Below are 23,953 nucleotides of genomic sequence, written 5' to 3'. Positions count from 1 at the left end.
CATTTGGACTAATCCTTGTATTGCTGAAACTTTGCCTGCTTTATCGGAATGCTTGCAGTCTAATCTTTGTTTTGTGTGAGTAAAGTCTGAATTGAGTGTGGCTTATTAACTCCAGGCCGTCTGTGGGGGTGCATGTGTGGGACGGGGATAGAACACATCCCATGGTGATGACGGGACCACATTTTAGGACGATTTTGCAGAAAACAGGCCTTTAGTTCTGGGTTTTTTGACCAAACTGCACCGTAGCAAACAATGGGTTTACTCACTTCACAATCCTGGTGCTCACACTTATGACTGCCACGTTCATTTAAAGACCACCACCACAAAACAAACAAAGAAACAAAAAAAAGTGAGACTCAACCATTTTACAAGCATTGTGATTTACGACCGATAGTGCTATTCAGCCGGTACTATCTGGTTTTGTGTGAACTGGTACTGGCGTCTGCGGGAAGCTCCGCCCACCCGCCCGGACATCATCACACCCATTTTTGACGCTCTACACATGTGCACGCTCCAATTTGCGAACCGGTAGCAAAGGTAGGTGAATACCACTCCTGCTTATGACCCTAGTGGGCTGACTCCATTACGGTTCTAACCTGGGGACTGTCTGTAATGCACATGCTCCCCTCTCTTCCCAGCTAGCCACAAGGACAAGAACCACAAGTGAGCAGAGGTGTTGTGGTCCGCCAGCAGCCTGCGGAGCTGGCAGCGGAATCGGACAGCGATGAGGCTGAGGAAGAACATGGGCCAGTCCTGGAGGCTGGGGAAGGCCCGGATGAGGGCTCTGTGTCAGAGGCAGAGATGGGGCCAGGGCCATCGGGGAGTGAGGTGCGGACTCCAGAGCCTCCAGAGATTGATAGGAGTGAGCCAGAGGAACAGGAGGAGCCTGTTCCTAATGCACGCATGAGAAGAGCTGCCAGAAGGCAAGAGCAGCTCAAGCAAAGAGGACAACTCGGGAGTAGGGCCAAGAGATGATTGGCCCCTCCCATAAGGCTTAAAACAGACCAGCAACGGTGTTTGGCTTTGCCAAAAAACAAAGTTGGTAGCTTCATCTTCTTCTTCGTCTACGTCTTGCATTTATTTTTATATCTATGACTTCTGAATGTTTGCCAAGAAAGGCCTTTGCCTAATTGGACCAAGGTTTGCGATAGGACTGAGGAATTTGTGTTGGGCGGAATTTTAATTTAGTTGAATGACGCTGGGAATGAAGTAATTCTCAGCTGTTCGAATAAAGTTTGTTTGTTTCTTCACGGACTGATTTTCCTACTACTTACTTAGGCCTGGGTCACAACAAGACGTGACATCGGAGCTGAATGGAGATCAAGCAAACTCTGGGGACGAGCCACACGGCATGTGCTCAGGAAGAGGCAACAGAAGCATTGTTAGGGGAATGGCAATTGTCCCCCCAAAATCTTTTGAGGGGACTTCAAAGGACTTCTCCCTTCCCTTTCCCCCCTCCTAGAAGAGGGGATTTTTTTATTTTTATTTTTAAAGCCTATTAAATCACCCAGAAAAATACGGCATACTTCACTTAATCGTCCAAGGAAAGATTGAAGGCAGGGATGGTATTCACTTACCTTCCCTACCGGTTTGCAAATATTTGTGCTCCGCTCGCACGTACCAACTTCCACGCATGCGCAAGGCCTCAAAAATGGGACGTCATGACGTCCGCGCGGGTGGACGAGGCATCCCGCAGTCGCCTCTACCGGATATAACCATCTGAATACTACCACTGATTGAAGGCAAATGAGGTCCAGGCAAGAGAAGAACATCATGGCTTAAAAATCTGAGAGACTGACTGGTTTGGACAAAACTCAGTCAGCAGCCCTTTTTGGTGCGGCTGTTGATAAAAATGGGATCGGCAACATGATCGGCAACGTCCGATGACGGTTAGGGCACAACAAGAAGATTAAATCTCCTGGGGAAATTTAAACAAGGGACCTCCCCCAAGTCTCGAAGATGAAAGAATCTCCACAGGGAGAAGTGAGGACAAATCCTCAAATGCGTGCATGAAGTTCAAAGCCACCTGCCCACCTAAGAATCGCCCCGGGGGGGGGGAGATCGGGGGTGTGGGGGGAGGAAGTTCCCCTCCCCAAAGCCTCCCTCCAGGCAGGACCTCTGCAAACTTCTTCCTCAGCAGCTACATGAAATAATAATAATAATACAATAATAATAATACCTTTCTCGGTGTGACTTTCTCGGATTTTATTCTGTGAGATCATCCCTTTCTGGAGATAAACAAGAGTTCTCTGGAAGGGTGTGTTTGGAGATTTAGTACCCCATGGGGCTCGGCGGGCACACCGTTCAAAGAAATTCAAACCGTCGCTAAGCGAGGACTAGCCGTACCCTTTAAATGGTTTGGCTGGAGAGCAGAGGAGCATCTGGACAATCGTCTCTGCTTTTCGTCTTACCGCAGAGGGGGTCCAATCTTCACAACCTGTGGACGGGTGACAACGTGCAGACCTCCTGGCTGGAGTTGAAGACCTGCGGACGTCAACTCCAGACAGCTATGCTGCGGAAACCTGGGAGTTGAAGTCCACAAGTCTCAAAGTTGCCAAGGTTGGAGACAAGGATGGGCCAAGGTGAACCTCAATCCTGTAGACCAGGGGTGTCAAACTTGATTTCATTGAGGGCCATATGAGGGTTGTGTTTGACTTCGGGGGACCAGGGTGGGTGTGGTCAGGGTTGGCGTGGCCAGCTCGACATCACTCGTGTCGGGGGCACCTGTGGTGGCCAAGTGCTAAGGCAGGACTTCCCTCAGTCCCTCCTTCACTCTCATTATAATCTCCTTCCTTCCTTCCTTCCTTCCTTCCTTCCTTCCTTCCTTCCTTCCTTCCTTCCTTCCCCTTTCTTCTTCCTTCCCCTTTCCTTATTTTTCCTTCCTTGCACTCTTCCTATCTTTCGTTCTTCTTCTTTGTCTTTCTTCTTTCCCTTTCTCCTTTCCTGTCCCTTCTTGCATGCTCAGATACAAAAGGGGAAACATTTCTCTTTTTGTTCTGAGTTTGTTTTGCCAGCAAAAACAGGGCCACGCGTGCCTCCCCGAGCTCTGTTTTGGCTGGCAACAGGGTGCAGGAGACCGTCGCGGCCGAAAACAGGGCCCCGAGCTCTGTTTTGGCTGGCAGAGGGTTGCAGGGGACCATTGAGACTGAAAAAGAGCCTGGGATGGCCCTCCCGAGCTCCGTTTTGGCTGGCAGAGGCACCGCGGGCCGGTCTTTTCCTGTTTCCGGGGGGGGGGCGTGGGCCAGATTGCCGTGGGCCAGATCTAAGCACCTCGCGGGCTTAGACCCTCGTAGACCCTCATGGTCTTTCCAGCGCGAATTCGCCTTTGCATCTTCTTGACGGCGAGAAACCTGCTTTTCCAAACTTTTTCCTTCTCACCTGACGCTCCCGAGGGGTACGAGCAACTGCTGAGTTTTTGCTCAGCTGCCTGCGTCGTCGAGCAAGCATTTTTCTCCCTTTGTAATTATCTTTAGCCCAAACAGTGGCATATGTTCTTAAAACAACTCTCTGGGATCAACTCCTCAGTCTTCCTAAGGTGAAGGACCCAATTACCAACTCTTTCCCAGGCTAATCTCTCTCCGAAATCTACAGACGCGGCAACAATTTGTTTTCAAATACCTGCTCAGCCTCCAGGCCAGAAGCTTTGAAGAAGAAAAGAAAACAAGGTTTGCGCCGCCAACAATCCATCACAATCAGCCATTTTTTGCATCGACGGATGGTTGATATGCAGAGATTAAGAATGTAACAAACTGCCTTTGCCAGTTCAGGCCACCCGCAGCATCTAAAGAGGGGGAACCCCATTTTCTGTTTCCCTCTTGGAACCCCCCCAGGCACCCCGATGTGGAAACAACTTCCCGACGGGCGATTTCCCCTTAGGAGTGTCAGCCCCTTGCAGATAGAGTGCTCCTGCATTTGGAAGTTCTAGTCCCTCCGAGCAGAACTGCCCCCCCCCTCCAAAAAAAGGAGCGTCAAAAGAGAAATGTTTGAGAAATGTTTCCCAAAATCCTTTGGATCTGGAGGAAAACAGCGGGGAGATAATAATTATCTACTTCTGGAGAAGGTTTGCCGGAGATAAAAATAGACACCGCCGGCTTGCTAGCATGAGGGGGGGAGAGAGAGTTTATTATGAAATGCTAATTTTAACTGTGGTTTGAGCTGACCAATTTTATTTTCTTCTTCTTCTTCTGTCAGGCAAAATCCTGTCTTCTGCTAGGCAGCGAAACCTGTGCGGTTTCATCCAAAGTAAGGCTTCTCCAAGAATGAGATCCTACCCGGGGGGGTCACAAAAAGCTGAGGAAGGCTTATTATTTTTGTTTTCTATCGGATCCGGTTTGCAAATTAAAGAGGGAGTAGTGCCAATTCAAACTTTCTTCATTATTTTGCCTACGGTGGGAAGTGTTTGCATGGCAAAGTGTGGGAGCCCCGTTTTTATTATTTTTTTTATTTATTAATTTATTTATTAATTTATTATTAAATTTTTATACCGCCCCCTCTCCCGAAGGACTCAGGGCGGTGAACAGCCAAGATTAAAAAAACATATAATATAAACATTAAAATACATTTAAAAGAAAAATTAAATCCAAAATGGCTCCCCAATTTAAAACACCTTACCCATAACCCTATAATTAAGACAAATTTAAAATTTCCACATTTAAAAGGGGGAAGATTTAGGCCAGGCCGGCTTGATGAAATAGAAGAGTCTTAAGCGCGCGGCGGAAGGTGCGCAGATCTGGGATCCTCCGTATCTCCGGGGGGAGCTCGTTCCAGATCGTAGGTGCCCCCACAGAGAAGGCTCTCCCCCTAGGGGCCGACAGCCAACATTGTTTGGCTGATGGCACCTGGAGGAGCCCCTCTCTATGGGAGCGTACTGGCCGGTGGGAGGCTGTTGGTGGTAGCAGGCGGTCCCGCAAATAACCAGGTCCTAAGTTTTTGGCTTGGACGGCCTCCTGGAGCACTCTGTGGGCCAAAATGGGGTCGGGGGCCGGCCCCATTTTGGCCCGCAGAGTGCTCCAGGAAGCCGTCTATCCCATCTCTACCCACCCACCCCTGCGGCTGGCCAGGGGAGAACAACAATGCTGATCTGGCCCTTGAAGAAATCCAGTTTGACACCCCTGATCTAAACTTTTAGCTTTATTCCTGGGGCACGGGAGCGATGACACACATTTATTTAGAATTTTAGGGAATTGTGGTCAGATCAGAAAGGCGGTGGCTTTTAACTTTCTCTATTCTGAGTTTACGGAAGCCTCTCCCTCTTGTATAGGTAGTCCTCAGCTTACCACAGTCCGTTTAGTGACCATTCAAAGCAGTGATGAAATGTAAAATTCGTCACTACCGGTTCTGTGGGCGTGGCTTGGTGGGGGGGAGTAATGTGACTGAGTGGGCGTGGCCAACTTTTTTTTTAAAAAAAAAATCTTTTAAAAGCATTTTTTCTACATCTTCGGCCGAAGTGGTTGTAGAAAAAATGCCCTTTAAAGCCTCTGACGAATCCAGCTGAGCCACGTGATCATCAGAGGCTTTTTTTTTCACTTTTAAAAGCATTTTTTCGGCCGAAGAGGTTGTAGAAAAAAAATGCTTTAAAAAGTAAAAAAAAAAAAAAAAAAAAGCCTCTGATGATCGTGCGACTCAGTTGGGCATGGAGGGGGGCGGGGGCAGGGATTTTTGCTACCGGTTCTCCGAACCACCCGCCACCATCGCTACCGGATCGGGCGATCCTGTCTGAACCGGGAGCATTTCATCCCTGGTTCAAAGTTGCAATGGCAGTGAAAAAAGTGGCTGTATATTTCCGTATATTTCCCAGATTATGGAATGTATTTCCTTAGTCCCCACCCCCACCCCCCGCAGTTCCAGTGACTCTTTATTTTCCATTCATTTTTTTCACTTCGGGAATATGGGAAGAATGTATAAATTTATGTAACCGTGTTAGAAATATTTCAGACTGTAAACACACACAAACAAATGCCCAAAACTCAACACAAAGTAAATATAATTATAATACTCACAGTTCACACGAAGGGACCCAATCCACATCACTTGATTTAATCAACCCCTTCTCCGGGGTCAACACATACACACGTCCACACCTCCTCAAGTGTCACCCTAAAATCGGCACGTACACACACTTCCACACCACCCAGGACACGCTCCCCTATAAAACATTTTCTCTGCAGCTTCCCTCCCATAGGCAAAGCTTTTTGCTTTGGGGAATAAATAATTCTCCTTTCTTTACAGCTGTTCTGGATTTCATTTTTATTTATCCTTGCGCAACCCCGGCTCGAGTGGGAACCCCAAATTATTCATCTGACAGGGAGTTTAAAAAATTTGGTAAGGAAAAAAAGGAAAAAGGAAACTGAAGTGTTGAAGCGGGCAAGAGACGATGGATAGAAGATTTTTATTTTTTGTTGTTCTGACTTGCTCTTCTTTTTCTCTCTCTTTCTTTTCTTTTTTTAGGTAGGTGACCTGACTAGAAGTTAGGTAGGATAGAAAGAAAAAAAATTTTTTTTAAACAAAGGGTGACATGATTAAAAGTCAGAATAAGAGATAGAAATAAGAGAAGGGGGAATATTAGTGTATACATTTTTATATAATAAAATAAAAGTAATGACAAGAGAAAACGTGGAATAATTGACTAATGATAGACTACAACTTAATATAAATGTGTATTATTATTAGAAATATATAAGTTGATTGAATGTAATAGCTATGTTTAATTCTACTAGTTTTATTTGTATTAGAAAGTATGACACCCAGGTGCCACACTGTTCATGGATTGATATGTTTGTAAAAAATTTTTTAAAAAAACCTTAAAAAAAATTTGGCAAGACACGTTGAATATTTGCAGAAATAGGGAGGCCAAGCGCCACTTAAAATAAATCAAACTTAGTGACGTAAACAAAATTGGAGAAGATTTTTGCACCACCTTCTTTTATTAGAAATCCAGCAGGGGGGGGGAGGAAGGGTTGGAGGAGAGGAATGGGACATATTTCTAAACTATGCACCATCGGCCTAATTCTCTGGGAGCGAAGAATCAGGAAGCTGAGCAAAGCTAATCTTCCACGAATCTACAGTAAAGAAAGCATTGTTTCTGGGCACCGAGTAAAAGGAGGCTCTTATCTTTTAGATTTTTTTTCCCTTCCCCCCCCTTTTTTTTTGGAAGCCTTGAAACAGGAGACGGGTCTGTCCAGCAATGCAAATGTGGAAAAATCAAGACTTTAAAATGCATACACTACAAGAATGCATTTTAAGAACGCCCTTCCGAGGGTATAATCTAAATATATTTGCAATTCTGCGAGGAACGTTAATTTTGTAGTATTGCCCAGTGGCCTTGAGGCCTTCTGCTGCGAAAATAGGCAGGTCATTATTTTTATTTGCTTTTAGTACTGATGACCTGAAAATTAATGGATGTCCGTCCAGATTTATTTCTGTAGGACATCTGGGAGCCACTTCCTATATCTCTAAAAAGTACTACCACAACTCATGCCTTCTCGTTATGGGGTCTCCTAAGGCTAATCGGGGTAATGGTTAGGATGCCGAACTACCGCTGGAGAGAGCTAATTCACAGGGTTAGTCTTAAGAAGACAACATGGAAACTTTGCCTAAAGCGGAACTAGAACTCACAGTCTCCTGGTGATTGGCTCAAAGCCCCCCAGCAACTTTCATGCCTAAGGTAGGACTAGAACTCACAATCTCCTGGTTTCTGGCCTAAAGTAGAACTCACAGTCTCCTGATGATTGGTCCAAAGTCACCCACCCAGCTTTCATGCTTAAGATAAAATTAGAATTCAGTGTCTCCTGGTTTCTGGCCTAAGGCAGGACTAGAACTCACAGTCTCCTGATGATTGGTTGGTCCAAAGTCACCCAGACAGCTTTCATGCTTACGACAAAACTAGAATTCATAGTCTCCTGGTGATTGGCCCAAAGTCACCAGTTTGTTTTCATGCCTAAGACAGGACTATAACTCACCGTCTCCTGATGATTGCTCCAAAGTCACCCAGACAGCTTTCATACTTAAGATAAAACTAGAATTCATAGTCTCCTGGTGATTGGCCCAAAGTCACCAGTTTGTTTTCATGCCTAAGGCAGGACTATAACTCACCCTCTCCTGGTGATTGGTCCAAAATCACCCAGCCAGCTTTCATGCTTAAGATAAGACTAGAATTCAGTGTCTCCTGGTGATTGGCTCAAAGTCACCAGTTTGTTTTCATGCTTAAGTCAGGACTATAACTCACAGTCTCCTGGTGATTGGCCGCAAGTCATCAATTAGGTTTTCATGCCTAAGGCAGGACTAGAATTCACCATCTCTGGTGATTGGCCCAAAGTCATTTAGCCAGCTTTCATGAGTAAGGTGGGACTAGAACTCACAGTCTCCTGGTTTCTAGGCCAGCGCCTTCACCACTACACCATACTGGCTCTCCAATACCATTCCAGAAATCGTTGAACGTTTAAAGTACAAAGAGATCTCTTTGTCCTCAACCCTTCTGCAACCCAGGAGAATTTTTTCGGCACAGCGAATCCCAGGAAAGGCATTCCGAATCAGAGCGAATAGCTTATCCCACTCTCCGTCCTGGGCTACAACTCAAAGCGGGCTTTAGAAAATGTTTGAATGCATTCCTAGCCGGACAGGAGTGCAATCAGCTGTGAAACGGGACTTTTGAATTTACAACATCCATTTCTGCCTCAGCACACACGCACACAGGACTAAATTGTAGGAAAGCCGGCGGGGAAAGAAGGGGAGTCTGGGTGGGAGTGATGACAAAGGATGCCAAGGGAAAGAGAGGTAGCATTTGCTAGGAAGCAAAACTTAGCACAACTTTCGCCAAACTCCTTTGTTGTTGTAAGCTCCTATTGTTTGTTTGTATTTCTCCCAAACTTCGTTGTAGGTGAATTTACCAGCTTAAGGGCAGTTACTCAAGGGAAGACGAGTCTAGGAAGGCTAGTCTAGTGAAGAGAAGGACCAGGGAAGACAAGACAGCAGTCTTCCAATATTGGAGGGGCTGCCACAGAGAGGAGGGGGTCAACCTGTTTTCCAAAACACCTGAAGGCCAGACAAGGAATAATGGATGAAAACTGATCAAGGAGAGAGTCAACCTAGAAACGAGGAGAAACTTTCTGACACTGAGAACAATCAACCAATGGAACAGAAGTTGCCTTCTGAAGTTGTGGGAGTTTCATCACTGGAGGCTTTCAAGAAGAGACTGGACTGCCATCTGTCAGAAATGGAGTAGGGTTTCCTGCTTGGGCGGGGGGTTGGACTAGATGACCTACAAGGTCCCTTCCAACTCTGTTAATCTGTAATCTGTAACTTCACAGGCCTAACTTCTGCGCCACGCCAAACTTTATTCCTCATGGACATCCGAAGCCATGTGGGATGGTCAAGAGGGTGAAACAATGATGACGAGGATCCGCAAAGTCCACCATTAAGCCTCAGGAGGGATAGAAAGAAAAGACACCATCGGGGAAAGAAAGTTGAGCAGTTCGAGGAACGGCTCTTTCGACTTTGCTTCTTAATGCACCAGCAAAGACTTGGCACAAACACGCACGCCATTCTCCGTGAACTCAAAGCCATTTACATAATAAACAACACGGCTTGGAGAAGATGTCCAGAGACAGCTTGCTAGTATCACACATTCTTCGCCAGAGCTAGGAAGGGGGTGTAGGGTGGGGGAAATCAATTCTTACACAACGTGACAAGCTTAAGATGTGTTTACAACTCTAGGAGAAACTTCACATTTTGCTTTGGAATGGAATCAAAGCAACAATTCCATGCAACCGATTTGGGCCTTTTATCAACCCTTTCCGTTCCCCTTTTCGATTTAGGAGCCTTAAGCAGGCCAAAATCCACTAGGCCGGAAAAAGCCAACAGGACCGACCACAAGCGTGGACAGCTGGCTTTGGACCACTTGCTTCCTTGAGAGACAGCTGGATCTCTGTAAAAAGAGGGGATTGTCTAGGGATATTCTGATGAGAATGCTACAAAAAGGCTTTTGTGGCCATAAAACCTATTTGGGTCTTCGGAGAATCCCAAAACTCTCAGCTATTTGAGGGGGATGCGACCCACAACGGAATCTGGAGGAGCAGGTGAAGTTCTCAAGAAGTTAAGACTCATCATGAAAGAGTGTGTGGTTGAATTTGACCGGGCAGGAAAAAGGTTTAAAACCCCCCCACAATTTTTAAGGTAAAAAGATGTCCTTATATACGTTGTGTACGTATATATTCATGTAGTTGTCATGGCAACACAACAGAAGCAGTTTCTTTCGGCTTCTTCTGGGATGTCCTTTGCTTGCCTACATCTCAGGAATTCCTGCTAGTGGTTCCCACATCCCTGGGACTAAACGCATCTGACCCTACTTGGCTTCCAAGGCCAGAGAAATCTCCCTAAATAAATTATTTATTCCTTTATTAAATTTGTATAAAGTGATCCGGTGACCCTGAGTGGTTCATAAAATGAAAAAAAAAAAAACCCACAAGGAAAAAAAGTCATAATTTTAAAAATTTATTTTTAAATTTAATTTTAAATTCATTTAAAAAACTTTTAAAAATAAAAAATAATAGGTGCAAAAAAGGCGGGAAAACTGGACACCCACAAAAAATAATAATGCACATTTACTTGATGTACCTGAACCAAATTAACCTGCTCGAATTAAAGACTGCAAACTACAGCTCCAGGGATAATAATCACAAACGGTTAAAACTTTAGAAGAGACTGAAAGTCAGAAATAATTTTCCGCAAGGAGTTTCTGACCATCAACTCGGTTCCTTCCATTTTTATCCACTTTTGGTCTCGTGTTTTCATCGCAACAAAACTTCTTCGCACTCAATTGATTTAAAAGAACGATCGGGGAGACGGGTTAAGAATGATTCCCTCTATATTTTTATTAGGGATTTTACCAGAAATGTATAATAAAGAATTGAGATATTTAATTGTGAATGTTTTAACAGCGGCTAGAATTGTTTTTGCTAAAAATTGGAAAGGTGAGAAGATACCTACAGATGATGAAGTTATTAAGAAAATTATGGACTGTGCTGAAATGAGTAAATTGACATTTGAAATTAGAGAACAGGAAGATAAACAATGCTATTTGATATGTGATTTGTTTTACCAGTGGCTAGATAATAAAGCATGGAGATGAAGTATGAAATATGAAATTAATGTAATGATAAAATATATGAAATGTTTTTTTCTTATGGAGTTAAGCCTTTGTTAAATAATGGCTAAATGTGTATAATAATATAAAGGGATATACAAAACTGTTAAATAAGAGAAATTAAATAATTGGTAATTTTGGATATGGGATTGTGCACAAAAGAATTTTAACTGATCGACACACTTTCTGTGATTGTATTTGAATGATGGGTGGTTTTATGTTTTGTTTTTGTTTTAAATAAAAAAAAAATTCAAAATAAAAAATAAAAAATAGAATGATTCCCTCTGAAATCAGCAAGCCAAAAGCAGATTTATCATGTCTGAAACCGATTCTTGCATCGCTCTTGTTTTTTCCCCCCGTTTTATCAGCCTACAAATAAAGAGTTCTCTGATGTTACGTCCCATTGATTTTATTACTATAAAATGCTTTTTTTGGGGGGGGGAGAAAAACCAGCATGAACAAACTTCAATTAATTTTTAATTGCTTGTGCCAAAGCTTTCTCTCTCTCCGTCTCTCCCCTGATCGCATTCAAACACCATTTGCTCTGTTTTAAAAACCAGAGATGCCTCACCTTATCGCCAGACTGGGTTTTCGAGCAGCTAACAGCTCGCTTAAAACAAGCCTAAAATATCACATAAAAGGCTAAGCCAATAATAACAGCAGACAAGCAGCAGCCGTGAAATTAATAAGCAAGATCTTTATGCCTTGACATCAAAGGCCTGGGAGATTAGCAACGTTTTAACCTGATGCCCAAAGGATTGTGGTGTTGGGCCAGACGAAGGTCTCTGGGAAGGAATCCCACACAACTCAAAACTGGGTTTTCAAGAACTGCGGTGAAGCTGGAGAGGTCAATGTGGTAGCTTTTAAGTCCCAGATCACTCTGTGGGTGGCGATTAAAACCAGCACGGCAAATTTTGCAAAGGAAGAAATTAGAAGTCGGTAACACAATCCACAAAGGGACGTGGTGGCTCAGTGGCTTAGACGCTAAGCTTGTCGATCGAAAGGTCGGCAGTTCAGCGGTTCAAATCCCTAGTGCCGCGTAACGGGGTGAGCTCCTGTTACTTGTCCCAGCTTCTGCCAACCTAGCAGTTCGAAAGCAGGTAAAAAATGCAAGTAGAAAAATAGGGACTACGTTTGGTGGGAAGGTAAAAGCGTTCCGTGCGCCTTTGGCATTGAGTCATGCCGGCCACATGACCACGGAGATGTCTTCGGGCAGCACTGGCTCTTCGGCTTAGAAACGGAAATGAGCACCGCCCCCTAGAGTCGGGAACGACTAGCACACATGTGCAAGGGGAACCTTTACCTTTACCTAACACAATCCATCCCGACAAAATATATTGGACGGGTCGGTTAAGAAAATAGTGCACAATTCAAAACTCAGAACTGGGCGGTAAGTCCGCTCGGAAATTTGTTCTAATGATTAGCCTGCTGGAGGAATTAAAGAAGAAGAAGAAAAAGAACATATCCCTAGTCCACAGGGTTTTTGCTATCATACCTTTGCTCTCTGATTCAGGCGGTGCTTTGGGTCTATCTTAGGATAGCCTGGCAAATCAGGGTTGGTTAAGGAGAAGCAAGAACTGGAAATCAACATTTCAGTATTTCATCAGTGGATATTAGGGAGCCGCTTCCTGCTGTCATGTTCTTTTTTTTTTTTTTTTTTTTTTACAGAGAGCCACTCACAGTCCCTGTGGATTCGGATGGCCACAGAACTGAATAAATATATAAGTGGTTGAAATGTATTTGAATATAAGTAGTTCGGGTTGGTAGTTGGGCTGTTGAGCTGAGTTCCGAGCAATTTGCAATTTGGTGGCAAACGTTTCATCACCATTTGAGGAGATGTCGTCAGTGTCCTTTGAATTGTGCTCCTCTATCTGTCAGGTCTTTCAATACCTTTTTATGTGATGCAAATTACATAACATCTACACTAATTTGCATCACATCAAAAGGTATTGAAAGACCAGCGCTTGGACAGATAAACACAATTCGAAGCGCACTGACAACGTCTCCTCGAATGGTGACAAAATGTTTGCCACCAAATTGCAAATTGCTCGGAGTTCAGCCCAACTATGTAAGTAAATAAATGAATTCATCTCCCATTCTCCCCAAATCATTGTATTAGTAGGCAGCTGTGTGAGATTGTGATCAGTCATACAGTCCTCTGTAAATTTTGCAAGGAAATATATAAACTTGTGGTCCCTGGAAATGATCATCAGGAAGTCTGGGCTATTTCCTTAATGAACTCATTTTCTCAATAGGAATTGGCAAATTCCAAACCACAACACTAATCTCATCTATTTGTTGTATTTGTTCCAACAGGCGGGGCTAAACATACGAACATGTGAATGATTTTTTAAATGTTATCTAATTCTGGGTTTTATTTAATTGACCAAACTAAGTAATAATTTTAATTAGCAATTTTATGATGTTTGTGTGTCTATATTTTTCTTGACTGTACACCACCTTGAGTCCTACGGGAGAAAGGCGGTATAGAAATATAATAAATAAATAAATAAATAAATAAATAAATAAATAAATAAATAAATAAATAAATAAATAAATAAATAAATTTACCCAGGGACATCTATCCTCTGAGCAGTGGTGGGTTGCCCCCGGTTCGGACCGGTTTGCAAGAACCGGTAGTAAAACTGGCGGGAAGTCCTGCCCACCACCCCAGATGTCATCATCAGCGATCTGCACATGCGCAGAAGCAAGGCGCGTGTGCGATCCTGTTGCAAACCGGTAGTAAAGGTAAGTAGACCCCACCCCTGCCTCTGTGGTAGAAAGTGTGTACAGTAGTGGCCAAAATTGTAGAAACCTTTTCGGAAAAGTGTATTTTTGAGGTTTGATGGCTAATAACACCACTTTTTCTTTTGGAGTTTCAAGATAATCCTATTCCATTGCTGGAATGGCCTGGGAATAGCCCAGACCTTCTTAACCCAATTGAAAATCTATGGAGCCATCTAAAGAAACTTGTTAGTCAGAAGCCACCCAGCAATAAAACCCAGTTCATAGAAGCCATCATTCAATCTTAGTTTCACATGATAACAGCTGCAGAACTAAAAGACTTGGTTCACTCCATGGGAAGACGTTGCAAGGCCGTCATTCATGCTAAAGGTTACCCAACTAAGTATTAACTGACGTGGTGATAATTTTTGTGTATCTCGTTTTTTCTACAGTGATCATTTTTGTATATCTCATTTTTTCTACGTGTTTCACTTTTCTTCTTTTTACTGTGACTGCTATTCTAACAGCAAATCCTCCATAAAAGTTATTGCATTACATTCTTGATTCAATTATCTTTCCATTGATATATAATTTTATGGTTCTACTCCAAAAAAAAAAAGTGGTGTTATGAGCTAGTTTTAGAAAATAAACTTTTCCCAAAAGGGTTCCACAATTTTGGCCACTACTGTATGTTAGCTGAAAACTCCCTTAGAGCAAAACCCACTCAAGCTGCCCTATCTGGCCCTTTATTAATAGCCCCAAACCCCAAGCAAGTCCTAACTCATTCATGAATGGAATTAGCAAATGTTTTTGCAATTAAAGCTGCAAGCATTTGCATGGGGCCCCCCAGAACAATGAGTGTCTCTGTTGCCAAGTGAGGAAGGATCCAATATCAGCTACTACTCTGAGCTGGCCAAGCTGCGCATTCCTAAATCTGTCGTCCTCAAGATAAGCACAGATACACTTAGAAGATTGGGGGGGGAGGGGGTGGTTATCCCATTATAGAAAAATCCACATTTTTGTATAACGGGACAGGAGCAAGGATTGTCTCCTGCAAAGATGATAAAGAACGCAAACCATTGGGAAGGGCCAAATATCACACACACACACACAGATAGCACCTCTTTGCATTCTCCAAGTGTTAAATATGTGTACATTCGAAATGGCGTACAGATAGAGGAAGGCTGGCCTTAGCAAAGTTTCCAGTCTTGTTGTTTTTTCTGGCTTTGCTTTTTATTCAACTCCCCAAAATAGTTTTGAGCGAAAGCAAATGGACTCTGTGTGCCAGCTGTTCTTTTTAAAAAAAAAAACAAAAAAACCTGATTTTTTATTTATTTATTTATGAGACTTGTTGAAGAATAAAATACAAATGAAAATGAAAATAGTGCGAAAATGAGGGAGGGAAAAGAGAAAAGAAAGATGTGTAGGATTCAGGGGGGGAAAAAACCAAAAGAAAAGCATCGATGCTTTTGTAACACGGTAGAACCTCATTAATAACATCACAACCTCGACTTTTTTTATTGTTTACATACTTAAAATGCACAGGCAGTCCTCGATTTACGAGCACAATCGAGCCCAAAATCTCTGTGGTTAAGTGAGACATTGGTTAACTTGAGTTTTGCCCCTTGTCCCTTGGGAGTTGGGCGGCATAGAAATGCGATAAATTAAATTAAATTAAATTTCACGACCTTTCTTGCCATAGCTGTTAAGCGAATCACTGCAGTTGATAAGTTAGTAACAACAGTCGTTAAGGCTTCCTCATTGATTTTGCTTGTCAAAAGGTCCCAAAATGTGACCCCGGGACATAGTAACGGTTATAAGTATGAAGCAATTGCCAAGCATCTGAATTTTGATCATATGAGCATGGGGATGCTAGGTCATTAAGAGTGAAAATGGTCATAAATCACTTTTTAGGGTGCTGTTGTAACTTTGGTAATGGTCACTAAATGAACTGTTGTAAGTTGAGGACTACCTGTAGTAGCCGCTTCTATAACAGCCTATGCCAGCTTGTAAGTGGCCACACTCGGAGTAAAGGACAAAAAAAAGGGGGGTGATTTGGGGCCAGTTACTATCGCTTAGCCCTATTTCTTGAGGCTGCTGTTGCAAATGCCATTCAAAAACAATTTTGGGACTTGATAAAAACAGATGGGAGAGAAAGGTTAGGAAAATAATAATCTTAGTTCGGCCATTCCTCCACCTTTTGCACGCAGTTACAGAAAAAGGGGAATAAATTGGTGGGGAGGAAGACGCCTCCAAAGTACTTTACAACTCCACGAAATCCACAATCAATAAAAATAATCGAACGGAAGCACAAAAGGGCCTATCACCAAACCTTCCATCTTCCTTCCTTCCTTCCTTCCTTCCTTTCCTTCCTTCCTTCCTTCCTTCCTTCCTTCCTTCCTTCCTTCCTTCCTTCCTTCCCTCCCTCCCTCCCTCCCTCCCTCCCTTCTTCCATCCTCGCTGCCTTCCTTTCTTCCTTCTTTCTTTCCCTCCCTCCCTTATTCCTTCCTTCCATCCATCTTCCATCCTCCCTCCCTTCCTCCCACCCTTCCTTTTCTTCCTTCCTTCCATCCTTCCTTCCTTCCCTCCCTCCCTCCTCCCTCTCTCCCTTCCTTACTTTCGTCCTTCTTTCCTTTCTTCCCTCCCTTATTCCTTCCTTCCTTCCATCCATCCATCCACCCTCCCTTCTTTCCTCCCTTATTCTTCCTTCCATCCATTTATCCTCCCTCCATCCCTCCTTTCCTTCCTTCCTTCCATCCTCCCTTCCTTTCTTCCTTCTTCCCTCCTTCCCTTATTCCTTCCTTCCATCCATCCATCCATCCTCCCTCCCTTCTTTCCTTCACAAGAACGTACATTTTCTACCAACTCAGGAAAAGCTCCCCAGGACACCCTCCAATGGTATAGTCAGTGGAACAACTACGGAGGAGGGTGTGAGTGTGGGTGTGTAGGTCTGGCAGCTACTTTAGGAGTTACTCCTGAGCCAGGCAGCAGGCAAAATATTTACAGCATTCAGCGCCTTTGTTTTGTTCGAAAACCCACAATCACCCAACTCGCAAATCTTTTTTGTTCAGGCCTTGAAAAGAGCAACAACAGCAACAAAAAAAAAACTTTTCCTTTTTCTTTCCAAAGCAGCTACAACTCCTTTCCCTTTGTCCCAGATGCTGGACCAGAGAAAAGTTTTCCTTTCCTTACACCCCTTGTAAGACACACAAACACACACACAAAACACACAACACACACCAACCCTTGAGGGAAGCACGCCTAGGGGCCTAAGGTCTCAGGAACTCTCTGCCCAAGGATGATGGGTTAGGGAGGAAAAACTCCCCAAAGGACCCCCCCCCAACAATCCCCCACTCCCCAAGACACGCATCTCCTAACTTTGCAACTGGTGGATGCTGCAAACAATAGGAACTCCCGGGTGTGGGGGAGGGAGAGAAAGGGGGCTGTTAAGACCGGGAAAGAATGAGACCCCCCCATCCTCCCCTTTTTCTTCCCCCCCCCCGGCTTGGAAAGACCCCGCCCGGGTTCTCCTTTGGGTCCGCCTCGCCTCCTTTCCCTCCATCGAGGGATTTCCCCCCCGTTTCCCACCCATCCGCATTACACACAACCACCCGGGCGAGACTCACGGAGCAGGACGAGGAGGAGGAGGAGGAGCAGCAGCGCCGGCCGCCAAAGCGCCATGATGCCGAGGGACTCGGGGCGTCCGTTCTCGCCGGGCCGAGCTTGCGCATTCCCCGCCTGGCTTGATCCCAGCGCCGGGTGGGAGGAGAGACGGAGAGAGAGAGAGAGAAAGAGGGAGGCCGCGGAGCAGGCGGGGAAAGGAAGCCCGGGCAGAGCCGGTTGCTAGGCGACCCGAGATGCTGGTCTCCGTTGCCCCGGCAACCGCATCCCCGGCCGCGCGGCGGGGATGGGACCGCCTGGAGAGGATGCGGGGAGGGAGGGAGGGAGGGAGGGAGGGAGGGAGCCAGCGCAATTTAAAAGCTCGGTTAGTTAGTTAGTTAGTTAGTTAGTTAGTTAGTTAGTTAAACTGATTTCCCCGGCCCTTTCCTTAATTAATTAATTAATTAATTATTTAATTAAACAGATTCCCCTGGCCCTTTCTTTAATTAATTAATTAATTAATTAAACAGATTTCCTGGGCCCTTTAATTAATTAATTAATTAATTAATTAAACAGATTCCCCCGGCCCTTTAATTAATTAATTAATTAATTAAACAGATTCCCCCGGCCCTTTAATTAATTAATTAATTAATTAAACAGATTCCCCCGGCCCTTTAATTAATTAATTAATTAATTAAACAGATTTCCCGGGCCCTTTCTTTCTTTAATTAATTAAACAGATTCCCCCGGCCCTTTAATTAATTAATTAATTAAACAGATTCCCCCGGCCCTTTCTTTAATTAATTAATTAAATAGATTTCCCGGGCCCTTTCTTTCTTTAATTAATTAATTAAACAGATTCCCCCAGCCCTTTAATTAATTAATTAATTAATTAATTAATTAAAAAGATTCCCCCGGCCCTTTCTTTCTTTAATTAATTAATTAAACAAACCTTGGAGCCTTGGTGGCGCAGCAGACTAATGTGCTGTTAACTAGCACCAGCTGCCTGCAATTACTGCGAGTTCAAATCTCACCAGGCTCAAGGTTGACTCAGCCTTCCATCCTTTCCAGGTAGGTAAAATGAGGACCCGGATTGTGGGGGCAATACGCTGACTTTGTATAAAAAAGAACACCGCTTTGGGGGGGGGGGGTCCGAAAGCCCTACTAAGCAGGTATATACAAAAGTATGAAGGCTATTGCTTAACGCATTGTAAGCTGCCCTGAGTCTCCGGAGAAGGGCGGCATATAAATCGAACCAATAAATAAATAAATAAACAGATTCCCCTGGCCCTTTCCTTAATTAAGGAAAGGGCCGGGGGAATCTGTTCTTATTTGGGATCTCATCTTGGTTCCACCCCTCCTTACAAAAAAACGGACTTGAAAGCTTCCTACCAAATAAAATAAAATTTAAAAAAAAAAAGAAGAAGAAAGAATATTTGTAGCTCCGGGGTTGAAATGAGGGGACTTAGGGTGCTCTCTGAGTTTAGTGGATGGTTTTTTGTGTGTGTGCAGACGTTTCATGACCCAACTAGGTGGCATCATCAGTGCTAGGAGGATGCGGGATTTGCTGTCTGTCTCACTACCTCCTAGCAATGATGTTACCTAGTTTGGTCGGGAAACATCTGCAAGAAAAATCATCAAGCTCAGAGAGCAGTAAGGATACCTAAGTCCTCTCCCTCCCTCCCTCCCTCCCTCCCTCCCTCCCTCTCTCTCTCTCTCTCTCTCTCTCTCTCCAACCCATTCACAGAGTTGTTCTTGCGACGAAAACAGGAGAATAAAGGCGTATTGTGTATGTTTGCTGCCTTGACTTGTAACTTTATGACTATAACTTTGTTGCTTGTATCCTAGCGATGTATATTGAAATTGATCATTTCCTAGTATGATTCGATTGCTTATTGCACCGTATGACTGTCACTAGGTGTTGTACCTTGTGATTTTTGACGAGTGTATCTTGTCTTTTTATGTACATTGAGAGCCTATGCACCAAGACAAATTCCTTGTGTGTGTTGTGACCTAGGCTTACTGAGTCATTACAATACACAATTAGTCCCCCAAAAAACCCTATTTTATTATAACAGCCGAGAATTACTGGGAATTCATTCCCAGCTGAGTCCCAATTAGTTGCCGATCGTCTTTGGGAAGAAGTCCTTTGGGATAATCACCAACCTTTATCTTCTTTGACACCCTGCCAAAGGCCTTACTTGGCAAAGCCCCACGAAGTTCAGAAACAAATAAGAGATGCCGACTGGAAACAGAGTTAGCAACGTTGCATTCCTGCAAAAGGCCTTTGTTTCTCTTTTAAGCCTTATGGAGGGGCCAATCATCTCCTGGCCTTACTCCTGAGTCGTCCCTTTTGCTTTAGCTGCTCTTGCCTACTGGCAGCTCTGCGCATGCGTGCACTAGGAACAGGCTCCTCCTGTTCCTTTGCCACTCTGCTGTCCGATTCTGGGGGCTCCGGAGTCCGCGCATCATTCCCAGATGGCCCTGGCCCCATCTCTGCCTCCGACACAGAGCCCTCGTCTGGGCCTTCCCCAAGTCCAGGACTGGCCCATGTTCCTCCCCAGCCTCCTCACTGTCCGACTCCACTGCCACCTCCGCAGGCTGCTATTGGACCACAAGAGTGTGTCCAAGAGAGATCCAATAAGCTTGCCTGCTGGAGAAAAAGTATGGGGTGACTTGATGCTACAAATATATTTTCTTTGACATGTGGCTTTCAAAAGAGATCATATAAACAAGTGTAGTCCTTGGATTGAAGACAGTTCTCCACCGTTGTTCTAAAAATACATAAAGACTATCTGTGGGAGTTGTGTGATACTTAAAGGTAAACCAGCAGCTCCTTAAATGGGTACTTTCGATTATTTATCAATGGTGGGAAGCGAAGGGGCTATAAACAGAAGTCAAAGGTTAAGAGCTCTGAGTTAATTCAAGAGACAAGAGCCTAAGATCCAGTCGCCTTACAACAGGGGTTACGATTGCAAACCATTCAAGATATGTGTGAGTCTGATAGATACCCAAGTTGTACTCAAAGCAGTGAAAAATAAACACATTAGATCTGGATGTTTACATGAGTAAGATCTAACAGAATAGCTGAGAATTTTCACTAACAACATTCCTGGGTTTTGTCACTGCGCAAATAAATCTACGTTACAGAAACATGAATAAAAGGGGGAAAAAGGGAAGCCTCTCAAACTGGACTTATTGATTATATTGTCAGACACATGTTTTTGAAGAGTTCCTGGTAAACTTCAGAAAAAAGGATATTAAGACATACTGTATGTTCTTCGATCCTCTCTCTCTTTCTCTGCTAAACACCTAATTCTCACAGAGCTGCCTAATGTTTGCGTATACTTACCCGTGTAGCATTCATTCTTATTATCTTCTTTATTCACACCTTTTATTGGTGGTATTATTATTATTATTATTGGTTAATCTTTAGTGAGATTCACAGCCTTTGAGGCTGGTTAATAGCTCAGCAGCTCGAGTCCTAACCAAGGACCTAGGAAGTGTTAAGGTATCGTCGGAGGATGTAAGCTGTTCTGAGTAAGGTGGTTTTTTGTAGAGTCAAAATGTTCAAGTCCAGCAATTTTAGAATTTCTAAATAGCGGGGTAGCCCTTTGGGTATTGCTCCAAGGGCTCCAATTACAATCGGGAAAACACACAATTTCTTTTTCCACAGTCGCTCAACTTCAATTTGCAAGTCCCGGTACTTTGTGATTTTTTCTTGTTGCTTATCTTCAATCCGTGCATCACCAGGTATTGCAATGTCAATGAACCATACTTTTTTTTTTCAACTATTATTTTTAATATTGATTTTCTTTTTTATTATTATTATTATTATTATTATTATTATTATTATTATTATTATTAACATTAGCATTAGCATTAGCATTAGCATTATTAGCATTATTGTTATTCTGTTGCTTTGCATGTACACTGAGAGCTTCTGTACTGGAGACAAATTCCTTGTGTGTCTAATCACACTTGGCCAAATAAAGTATTCAGTTCAATTTCTCTCTCTCCCTCCCTTCCCCCCTCTCCATAGGTCCCAGCATTTTGTAAGCTCGCTCTATCTATCTATCTATCTATCTATCTATCTATCTATCTATCTATCTTCTATCTATCTATCTATCTATCTATCTATCTATCTATCTATCTTCTATTTATTATCTATCTATCTATCTATCTATCTATCTATCTATCTATCTATCTTCTATCTATTTACTATCTATCTATCTATCTATCTATCTATCTATCTATCTATCTATCTATCTATCTATCTATCTTTCTATCTACCTACCTATCTATCTATCTATCTTTCTATCTACCTATCTATCTATCTATCTATCTATCTATCTATCTATCTATCTATCTATCTATTATCTATTATCTATCTATCTACCTACTGACCTATCTATCTATCTATCTATCTATCTATCTATCTATCTATCTATCTATTTCTACCTATCTACCCACCCACCTATCGATCCGTCCAATCCAGGGGTGGGTTCTACTTACCTTTACTACTGGTTTGCAACAGGATTGCGCTCACTCGCTTTTGCGCATGCTCAGAAGCTTTTGCACATGCGCAGATCACCAATGACGACATCCAGGGCGGTGGGCGGCACCTCCCACCGGTTTTACTACCGGTTCTTGTGAACCGGTCCGAAACGGGGGCAACCGACCACTGATCCAATCCACCCCCACCCTCTGTCCTCTTTTTACACTGCTAAATTTTGACCTAAACTCTGCTGTTCTCCCTGCCTTTTTGCTTATCTATGTTCTAACAAACAGACTTCTCATTTCTCCAATGAATGGAATGACAGTAGCTGAAGTTATCTGGATGAAAGGGCCGGCGGTAAAGATGCTTTAGTAATTGTCTGAGATATTCCATCACCGGTCTTTTCCCGATCTGTCACAGCCTCTATAGGAAACCTCACTGCAGTGGGCCACAGTAATTGGGAATTCTGCATCTTGAAATCCATCAGGAGAATAAGATAAGATTGCCTGGATAATGAATGATTTGATCTCAGCGAAGTAACAGGGTCAATAAGAAAAATGCATCCTCCGGTCCACCCCCCAGTGGGTGGAATTCAATTTTTTTTTACTACCGGTTCTGTGGGTATGGTGTGGCTTGGTGGGCGTGGCTTGGTGGGCATGGCAGGGGAGGGATACTGCAAAATCTCCGTTCCCACCCCACACTCCAGGGGGAAGGATACTGTAAAATCTCCATTCCAGTGGTGGGTTTCAAATTTTTTTACTACGGTTCTGTGGGCGTGGCTTGGTGGGTGTGGCATGGCTTGGTGGGCGTGGCTTGGTGGGCATGGCATGAGAAGGATACTGTAAAATCTCCATTCCCACCCCACTCCAGGGGATGGTTACTGCAAAATCCCCATTTCCTCCCGATCAGCTGGGACTCGGGAGGCAGAGAATAGATGGGGGCGAGGCCAGTCAGAATTTTTACTACTGGATCTCCAAACTACTCAAAATTTCCGCTAACGGTTCTCCAGAACTGGTCAAAACCTGCTGAAACCCACCTCTGCTCCATTCCCACCCCTCTCCTGGGGGAAGGATACTGCAAAATCCCCATTCCCTCCCCACTCCTGGAGAAAGGATACTGCAAAATCCCCATTCCCACTCCATTCCTGGAGAAAGGATACTGCAAAATCCCCATTCACACCCCACTCAGCGGCCAGCCAGAGCTGGTATTTTCCGGTTCTCCAAACTACTCAAAATTTCCGCTACCGGTTCTTCAGAACTTGTCAGAACCTGCTGAATTTCATCCCTGCCACCCACCCACCAACCCTCCCATCGAATTCTTGGCATGATTCTCCAAAATATTTCACAGCAAATGTGATAAAAAAAAAAAAAGAAATATGGCACCAATGAAAGGGATGGGTGAACTATCAGCTGTTACCTCTCTGTTCAGTGAAGGAAATAGACAGGTTGAGTTTCATTTCTTGATCTCGACACGAAGCAAACTCCCAAAAGTGCAAAATTCTCCATCCGTTCCTTGATTTTTTTTTTTTTTAACATGCTGTGCTTTGATAAGGAAACAGCTTTCCAGGCAGCCTGACCTCAGGTCAGGCTGAGATATGAAATCCTGGGTGTTTCAACAAAGCCTCTTGAAGGGTACTTCATGGCAGATTCAAGCTAGAAAACGGGAGTGATGAGAGGCCCAAGATTAAGAGAGATCGCATAACTCATTTGTTTTTATTTGGTTTATCTTCATTTTATTACAAAGACCTTGGGCTGCCCGAGTCATCAGAGGAAAATATTGTTTAGTATGGTGTAGCTGTTCAGATCCCAGGAAGAAATGCCTCTCTCTATGCATCCCTCAGCTGAGTAAGAAAAGAACCTCTAGCTAAGATTCTGTGCAGTTCAGAGAACCCCCAAATCCCACTCCTGGCTGGCCCTGCCCACCGTGCCCTGCCCCTCCCAGGAGTCCCCACGCGGCCTGTTTTGGATGCAGGTAAGTGCAGGGCACACACG

The 23,953-nt window shown here is 43.8% G+C and overlaps 1 protein-coding gene across 1 annotated transcript in view; it reads right to left on the bottom strand.

The window, feature by feature from the left end:
* Positions 1-17,545, bottom strand: part of JAM3 (junctional adhesion molecule 3) — a 50,569-nt gene extending 33,024 nt beyond the window's left edge. The window contains exon 1 of the mRNA XM_070952320.1: positions 17,491-17,545. Within this exon, the coding sequence (XP_070808421.1) occupies positions 17,491-17,545 (55 nt within the window). The remainder of the gene's footprint in view (positions 1-17,490) is intronic.
* Positions 17,546-23,953: the final 6,408 nt, after the last annotated feature.

This window comes from Pituophis catenifer, unplaced genomic scaffold, assembly GCF_029215685.1.
Source record: "Pituophis catenifer annectens isolate HBS135680 unplaced genomic scaffold, rPitCat1.0.hap2 SCAF_12, whole genome shotgun sequence".
Classification (NCBI taxonomy): Eukaryota; Metazoa; Chordata; class Lepidosauria; order Squamata; family Colubridae; genus Pituophis; species Pituophis catenifer.
Note: the sequence above shows the minus strand (reverse complement) of the source record. Positions and strands in the feature narration are given on the sequence as shown.